This window comes from Olea europaea, unplaced genomic scaffold (assembly GCF_002742605.1).
Source record: "Olea europaea var. sylvestris unplaced genomic scaffold, O_europaea_v1 scaffold317, whole genome shotgun sequence".
In the NCBI taxonomy this organism is placed as follows: domain Eukaryota; kingdom Viridiplantae; phylum Streptophyta; class Magnoliopsida; order Lamiales; family Oleaceae; genus Olea; species Olea europaea.
In genome coordinates, this window is record NW_019250508.1 from 461,490 (window position 1) to 470,646 (window position 9,157).

Below are 9,157 nucleotides of genomic sequence, written 5' to 3' on the forward strand. Positions count from 1 at the left end.
CGGTTTGTTTTTTGTTTGTTTTGGGGGGGGGGGGGGGGGGTGGGGGAAATCTTTGTTGTTTACGGACGACTTATTTCGTAACTAATTAGCAACTACATTAGCAACAAATTTTTCCGTCGCAGATTACTTGCGGATTTAGTCTGTCGATAATTAGCAACGGACTTTCGTTGTTATTTTCGTCGCTAATTTGAATTAAAATTTGAAAATAAAATAAAATTGGATTACTATTTTAATTATCCTTTTCTTGGGAACGTAATATATTAACGTTCATAAAATATTCAATTATAAAGTCATGATCAATTTTAACGTGCTTAGACTAAATTTGAGTTTTGCTATTTGAGCACCGTACTAACGGCCTGGATTTCATAGTTCGACTAATGTTATGACCGTCTGAGTTTTTATAGTTCAATCAATGTTCTAAAAGTCAAGAAATAATTAAGCGAAATTTGTCATATACGTAGACAATAACATATAGTTTTTTTACGTCATAAAACATCACAAGAAGAAAAAATTCTTGGCTCCAAATTGGAAAGAAATCTCCTAAAAAGCTCAAAATACAATTCAATTTGAGATTACAAAATAAAATAGCCAAAACTATAACTTTCATCGAAATAGAACTAACTTAAAAAGAAAAATTCAGTCACTCTTCCATTTCTTTTCTTAGTCAGGTTCGGTATGAAGCCACAACCACGGGTTGATAGCCGATAGGTCAAATTTAATTAGACTGTTTCTTCTTGATTCTTTCCTTGTTTAAATTATAAAAATTGATCAAAATAATATAGTAAAAAAAAACTTACTCCGATACTCAATCCGTCCATGATTTCGTGATGTCACAATTTTGGAACTGGGCATATATTTTACAATAATACTCGTTGTACAAAAATTATTTCACAGAAGTTATACAGATGTGTCACATGAGCGTGGGGTCTCATTTGGAATAAAATAATGTCCAAAAATGATCATTCCCTCGTCTGTAAAGTTTCTGTTTCTGTACATTAAGCAGCTCTCTATATTTTGAGACTGTCATTCTGTCAACAAATGATTAATGAATTATTTGGCTGTCTTTTAGAGGTTACATAATTGATGTTATATGTACCAAATCATTTATCAAATGGATGACCGAATTGACAAGTGTCATGCCTTTATTAGAGTGGACAAGCGCCCCTCCAATAGGGGGACGCCACTTGTCAATTCGATCAAAAAATTAGGTAAGATATTTGGTACAAGTAGATTAATTCTTAAAATATATCATGATATAATCGGCGACCATTTTTCACTGTCATTCTCTTGATTAACTGGAACCAGATGAAAAATGGCGAAAACCTCCGAATTTACACGCGTTGAATTATCAGAAAAATCCTCCCCGAGTTGAGTCGCCAACTCAACGATTTCAAACCCTTCGCTCGCCAACTCAATTAAGCAGTCGCTAGTCATCGACCTCAACTCGCTCGCCGCCCAAACTGTAGCTCCTTTCCCGCATAACCTCTTCAGAGTCTTCGCCAGCGCCTCCATCTCAGCCGCGTCGAAGAACACGTCCGATATGAGCACCAAATCCACCTCTCCTAACTCATCAAGTAGACTGCAAAAATCGTCCGATCCCCATACGTGTTGACTTACCGAAACTCGGTCTCCCAGCCCATTCGCTTCCACGTTTGTCTTGAGTCCCGGAACCAACGGCTCAATATCAGTCAGGATGACTCGGCTGGCGCCAAGACGAGCCGCGGTCAAGCCTGGAAGTCCCGCTCCGGCTCCGAGTTCCACCACTGTTTTACCAGTGAAGTCGAATTTGGTTTGCGACTGATTTGACAACCAGTGGGAAAGGACCAGAGCCGAGTCCCAGATCCACGACCCGGTGAGTGCCCGACCCGTGACCGGATGACAAACGTCTTCAAGCTCGTGTATAACTAACCTGTTTCCTGCTATATCAAATTCCCTTATGCCCATTAATTACTCTCCGTATTTTTCTGCAGATTTCTCAATTGCATGTCTGAATATATTTGTATTCATTTAGCTCCTCCTTATATATAGGAAGAATTGATATTGTCCTCCATTAGCTCCGGTCTTGGCGGAATTTTGCGTTTATTGCATCTCGGTCCCTATACCTTGACTCAAAGTTCAATTGAGCACTATATTTTGTTAAGTTATGGCATTATATTTTAATTTTTTCTCAATTTAGACCACTTTGTTTGATTCCAGCATTGTCTACAACGATCATTCTACATGGTCGTAAAAAAAGGACCTTGAAAAAGTGCTATAATTGAAAAAAACTTATGGATTAATAATAATTTAAAACATACATTTTTCGATTGTATCATGTCTTTCGGATCATTTTTTTCCCGCCTGGACATTAGACAACGTGTTGAAATGAAACGGAAAGAAATAAATCAAAACAAAATAAAAGTGTGGTGATTCGATCTGGAATTAAAGTAGAGCGGCCTCAATGTTAATATAGAGATCAACGATCTAAAAGGAATATTTCTGCCTCTTTTCACTTTTCGCTGATTTTTTTTTTAATTTTATTTTTATTTATTTATTTATTTATTTTTATTTTTTTGAATTTCTATGTTATTTTGAGAAAAAAATAAAATGGCAATACTCCATATAAAGAATTTCTATAAAATCTCCAAAAATCTAATATTTGATTTAAAAAAAAAAAAAACACACATATTCCTTTAACCTTTTTGAGGGTATATGGTCATGTGAGAGAATAATTGCTAGATTTCAAAAGACAAGATAATGGAAAGGAGAATGTAATGTGTTCCATATTCAGCAAAAAAATTTAAAAGAAGTCCGACTCCACGTCACGTGGATGGCATATATTCTATTAATTTAATGGGTTTAATTCTTTTTACTTAAAGATTTAACTCATTTTTCTATAAATTCTTAGTAGTTATTTTTTGTTTGGCAAATTACAAATAAATACTTAGGATTTCACATTAGAATTAGTATTATAGAAAAAGAAGAACCTTATGCTTCAATCGGGGCCTGATGCTGGTATCCAACATACGAAGAATGAGTTGTTCCTATCTTCTTCGGAACAATTAATGACAGAAGAACTCGTAGCCGTTATCCTTCGGGTGAGCAATGGATAAATCTTCAGGTTGACGCAATAGCTTGCAAACCACGCCAACCAGATAAATCGCACTAGGCAAGCCCAATCCCCATCTTATTTATGTCTATTTGTCATTGTGTTACTGCTTATGTTGTTGTCTAAATGCCTCCTAATGATAATTTGTATCTTGACTGTGTTATCAGAACAACCTTAATCAATCCACATTATATTACAGATATTTGTTATCAAAATATATTTCGTCCCACGTTAATTTTGAAATATATCTCAACAACATTGAGTCAGTAATACAATTATGATTTAAAAATTATTTTGTTATCTTTCTTGCTATTCTCAGTAGGTTTACCATATCCCTACTTTATAAGAAGTGGAATGTGAAGACACTATTGAGGGGAACAGTGTTTTTATTAATTTTATCTTACGGTAGCATTTTTTTTTTTTCAAAGTGGGGGAGCAAAAATGGTGCCGTTTGTCTTAGTATATATATTTTCTTATACAGTCTACTTCCAAATTTACTGCAACACGCAACTTTCCCTGCCACCAATCTCATGTCTTTACTCCGTGCAAATAAAAAAATATTAGCTTAGTATATTTCTAAAATGTAAAGGTTAGTTATAAGTAAAAAAAATTGTTTCAAGTTTTTTAAGTTAAAAAAAAAAAAATTATCATTGTAGTTACTTATATATAAAAATATATTAGCTTTGAAAAATAATAATAATAATAACTTTCTCTAACTCTCCGTGCACGGAGACTCGTAGTCTCCATGCACGAAGACTTGTCTCCGTGCATGCAGGGAGACAAGGTCTCCGTGCACGGAGACTTTTATCTCCTTAATATATTTTTTTCACTGTTGAGGAAAATAGTGTTTTAACCCATTTTATTTCATTATAGTATTTTTTATTGTTTTTTTAAGTGGGAGAGCAAAAAGACACAGTTTGTCTTAGTATATATCTTTTATTATACAGTCTACTTCCAAATTTATTGCAACACTCAACTTTTCATGCCACCAATCTCATCTCTTCACTATGTGCTGAATAAAAAAATATTAGCTTAGTATATTTCTAAAATGTAAAGAGTTAGTTATAAGTAAAAAAAATTCTTTCAAGTTTTTTAAGTTAAAAAAAATAAATTATCATTATAGTTACTTATATGTAAAAATATATTTCTCTAACTCTCCATGCATGCAGGGAGACAAGTTCTTTGTGCACTGAGACTTTTGTCTCCTTAATATATATACTTAAAAAAATTTCATTTCTTTTCTTAGTAAAACATACTTTTCCAATTTTAACTAAATAATATTTATATATTTTTTATTTAATTTTCATAACTTTCTTTTATTTCTTTTTTATTATATTTTTTGAAAATTGTTTTAAAATTTATTTTTCTGATTTTAATTTTACAAGAGCTGGAGCGGGATTCACATATACGTGTACTAGTCCTTCGCCATCATTGATAACTTCTTTCGACGAAAATGACAATATTGACAGATCTTGTAGTAACTAAACTTAATTTCGATGTTAATTTTGATTTTCTACCATTTTTGTTTTCTATGTTTTCTTCGTCATTGTCAGAATATCCTTTTGATCTCGAATCAAAAAAATAAGAGCTTGATTTCTTCAAAATCTTGCATAAACTGTGTGTGTGTGTGTCTGTCTATATATATATATATATATATATATAATAAAATATACAACTTACAATTTTCATGTGGCTGTTAAAACGAGGTGTTAGTATTATTTCAAATATGGAATTATCTGAAATGTTTCCTTCTTGGCTTTCTTCATCAGAGTCATATGTAACCTCTAGCCCAAAATGATCAAATATAGTCATGTTAAGTGTGACATTATCGTTATATTCGAATACTAGAACATAACCATTCTGTAAATTATGATAGTCAAAAAATTGTTCCCAGCCATCGGCTAGGTATATTTTTCCATCGACTCTTTCTAATTTGATGGTGACAATTATGCCATCATATGCAGTTACTTCTATTGTATCACCAAATTTTTGCCTCCAATCATTGACAAAAAATGTTGGAAGCATCTATATTAAATATACAAATAAAAATAATAAAAACATAAGCATGTGATAAAATATATATTAAAATGTCAAAGAAGCACTAACTAGCCGAATATTGTGATTCAGGGAAGAAGTGATGATTCTGGAGAAACTACGTGAGACATCCATTTTATGATAAATTTATTGTTTGTTATGTGGAATATTTGAAGTATGAATGAGTTGAATGAAAAAATCTGGTGAAAAATGAAAGTATTTAAACTAAAAAAGGTGTACTTTGTTTTTTAAATTAGATTTGACAAGAAATTCATGGGTGGTAGAATAGACAATTTTTTACTAAAAGACTGTCTTCTTATTATTCCCAAAAATATTTTAAAAGAAAAAAGAAAAAAAATATATGGCCTCCACCTCCGTGCACTGAGGTAATGGCGGAGGCCACAATTTTTTTCTTTTAATTCTTTTTTTCTTTTAAGGTGTTTTTGGAAATAATACAAAGACAGGGGTCTAAGTAGCCAAGCAAAAGCAACCTGAGTTTTTAGATTGTTTCATTTCTGATAACAAAGCAATACTTCCCACTAATCAATTATGAATTTCAGAGAACATGGTGCAACAACAAGGATATGGTTATCAAATTCATACATAAACCTCATCTAATCAAATAAAACTAAAAACATTTATCTCAAATTACCTAATCTCTTCAAAAAAATTTAGAAGATTTCTTGTTAATATGTAAATATTATATAACATAAAAAAAAACACATAATCTAACTCTTCCTCCCAATTTTTTTTTTTTTTAGATTCCTATTATATTTGTTTTTATTCATTAGGCATGTTTAAATAAATAATTGAAATATGATGTCTATATACACTTTTATAAATATTTGAAGTATGGTGGCTTATCCATGCATAGCTATGGATAGTTTATATTTCTCGGAGTTACTATAATAATAATTTTTATTTATTTATTTTCCTCGTTAGTATAGTATATTTTGTTAATTTTTCTGTTTTAAATTTGAGAATTTGCATATCTTGTAGTTGACTTGCTTGCTGTCATAACTTGATTGCTTTCATAGTGATAATGGGTAGATGGATACCTACATTTCCCCAGCTCCAAATTATTGAATCAGTATTTCATCAAGGCAACACAACTCCAAACAAATAAAAAAATCGCACAAATAGTCTCTGCGTTGTCGTTATATGGCCAAATTTGTGATAAGAATGTTTATAATTGGTTTAAGAATAAACGTGCTCATTCAACAATGTCGTCCACATAAACACAAGATTCTCAACTTCAGCCAATGATAAAAGAAGACAAATTGCTTAAAAGGATTTTAGGTATGATTATTTGTAAAAATATGATTTTTTGTTGATTTTTTCATTCCCTTTTCTACATAATTTTAACATACATATTTGGTATTCTGGAAGTCACTACAAGTTATGCACCAGAAAGGTGAACTAGATGTCGTGAGTTTGAAACAGGTTTGAGTTTTTTTTTATGTTCGTTTACTTGTGTTTTTCCTTTTTTGTGTTGTTTAGAAATGTTTATGTTATCTTTCATCAATTTTATTTTTATGTTTTTAAGTTCTATTGATGATTGTATTGAGTTATACAAGGATGAAAGCATTTGTCTTGAAAAAGACTCTGAAAATGAAACATTAGAAATTCCTAATATTTTACATGATTCTAAAAGAGTTAATTCCAAATGAATAAATCTACGAAATATTCCGGCCAAACCTTATATTCTTCTATCATATACAATATGTAAATATTATGCTGCAAAAAAGTTTTATAAAGAAAGTAAGAACTTTTATTGTTGTGATGAAAAAGTTAGATTACAGTTAAATAGTGTTCGTCTTGCATAAACTGTGTGTGTGTGTGTCTGTCTATATATATATATATATATATATATAATAAAATATACAACTTACAATTTTCATGTGGCTGTTAAAACGAGGTGTTAGTATTATTTCAAATATGGAATTATCTGAAATGTTTCCTTCTTGGCTTTCTTCATCAGAGTCATATGTAACCTCTAGCCCAAAATGATCAAATATAGTCATGTTAAGTGTGACATTATCGTTATATTCGAATACTAGAACATAACCATTCTGTAAATTATGATAGTCAAAAAATTGTTCCCAGCCATCGGCTAGGTATATTTTTCCATCGACTCTTTCTAATTTGATGGTGACAATTATGCCATCATATGCAGTTACTTCTATTGTATCACCAAATTTTTGCCTCCAATCATTGACAAAAAATGTAGGAAGCATCTATATTAAATATACAAATAAAAATAATAAAAACATAAGCATGTGATAAAATACATATTAAAATGTCAAAGAAGCACTAACTAGCCGAATATTGTGATTCAGGGAAGAAGTGATGATTCTGGAGAAACTACGTGAGACATCCATTTTATGATAAATTTATTGTTTGTTATGTGGAATATTTGAAGTATGAATGAGTTGAATGAAAAAATCTGGTGAAAAATGAAAGTATTTAAACTAAAAAAGGTGTACTTTGTTTTTTAAATTAGATTTGACAAGAAATTCATGGGTGGTAGAATAGACAATTTTTTACTAAAAGACTGTCTTCTTATTATTCCCAAAAATATTTTAAAAGAAAAAAGAAAAAAAATATATGGCCTCCACCTCCGTGCACTGAGGTAATGGCGGAGGCCACAATTTTTTTCTTTTAATTCTTTTTTTCTTTTAAGGTGTTTTTGGAAATAATACAAAGACAGGGGTCTAAGTAGCCAAGCAAAAGCAACCTGAGTTTTTAGATTGTTTCATTTCTGATAACAAAGCAATACTTCCCACTAATCAATTATGAATTTCAGAGAACATGGTGCAACAACAAGGATATGGTTATCAAATTCATACATAAACCTCATCTAATCAAATAAAACTAAAAACATTTATCTCAAATTACCTAATCTCTTCAAAAAAATTTAGAAGATTTCTTGTTAATATGTAAATATTATATAACATAAAAAAAAACACATAATCTAACTCTTCCTCCCAATTTTTTTTTTTTTTAGATTCCTATTATATTTGTTTTTATTCATTAGGCATGTTTAAATAAATAATTGAAATATGATGTCTATATACACTTTTATAAATATTTGAAGTACGGTGGCTTATCCATGCATAGCTATGGATAGTTTATATTTCTCGGAGTTAGTATAATAATAATTTTTATTTATTTATTTTCCTCGTTAGTATAGTATATTTTGTTAATTTTTCTGTTTTAAATTTGAGGATTTGCATATCTTGTAGTTGACTTGCTTGCTGTCATAACTTGATTGCTTTCATAGTGATAATGGGTAGATGGATACCTACATTTCCCCAACTCCAAATTATTGAATCAGTATTTCATCAAGGCAACACAACTCCAAACAAATAAAAAAATCGCACAAATAGTCTCTGCGTTGTCGTTATATGGCCAAATTTGTGATAAGAATGTTTATAATTGGTTTAAGAATAAACGTGCTCATTCAACAATGTCGTCCACATAAACACAAGATTCTCAACTTCAGCCAATGATAAAAGAAGACAAATTGCTTAAAAGGATTTTAGGTATGATTATTTGTAAAAATATGATTTTTTGTTGATTTTTTCATTCCCTTTTCTACATAATTTTAACATACATATTTGGTATTCTGGAAGTCACTACAAGTTATGCACCAGAAAGGCAAAATATGTGTCGTGAGTTTGAAACAGGTTTTTTTTTTTTTTTTCATTTTATTTTGTTTTTTTCTTTTTTTTTTTACATTCTCTCCCTTAAGCTTTCTAGATGATCGATGTAGTAGGTTTTAGGTCGACGACTCCCAAGTCAGATGACTTTAGGGCACTAGATTTTAAAATACCCTTATAGGCTTAGTAACCCGAGTCAAAAAGGCTTGGAAGAGAACAATTTTTTAAATTTTTTTCTTTTTAAGGGCAACTTCATCTTTGATTGCTTTCTAAATGACCCATATAGCGAGTTTTAGGCCGATGACTCCCAAGTCAGATGACTTTAGGGCATCAGGTTTTAAGATACCCTTGCAGGCTTAATTGCTCGAGTCAT

General features: G+C 30.9%; 2 protein-coding genes across 2 annotated transcripts; both read right to left on the minus strand.

Annotated features, from left to right (window-relative positions):
• Positions 1-1,248: 1,248 nt before the first annotated feature.
• Positions 1,249-1,944, minus strand: LOC111385457 (EEF1A lysine methyltransferase 3-like). Its single transcript, XM_023009845.1, has one exon. The coding sequence runs from the start codon at positions 1,942-1,944 to the stop codon at positions 1,249-1,251; it is 696 nt and encodes a 231-aa protein (XP_022865613.1).
• Positions 1,945-3,800: 1,856 nt separating this feature from the next.
• LOC111385458 (B3 domain-containing transcription factor VRN1-like) lies at positions 3,801-5,257 on the minus strand. The gene is made up of 3 exons (XM_023009846.1): positions 5,195-5,257; positions 4,769-5,113; positions 3,801-3,899 (listed from the first exon to the last, which is right to left on the minus strand). The coding sequence occupies exons 1-3, from the start codon at positions 5,255-5,257 to the stop codon at positions 3,801-3,803; spliced, it is 507 nt and encodes a 168-aa protein (XP_022865614.1).
• Between the last annotated feature and the right edge of the window lie 3,900 nt (positions 5,258-9,157).

Coding starts and splice junctions, on each gene's coding strand:
- LOC111385457 (XM_023009845.1), bottom strand. CDS start 1,944: ATGGGCATAAGGGAATTTGATATAGCAGGAAACAGGTTAGTTATACAC.
- LOC111385458 (XM_023009846.1), bottom strand. CDS start 5,257: ATGGATGTCTCACGTAGTTTCTCCAGAATCATCACTTCTTCCCTGAAT. Junction 5,114..5,194: donor TGAATCACAATATTCGGCTA/GTTAGTGCTTCT, acceptor TATTTAATATAG/ATGCTTCCAACATTTTTTGT. Junction 3,900..4,768: donor TTAACAGCCACATGAAAATT/GTAAGTTGTATA, acceptor AAATATATTAAG/GAGATAAAAGTCTCCGTGCA.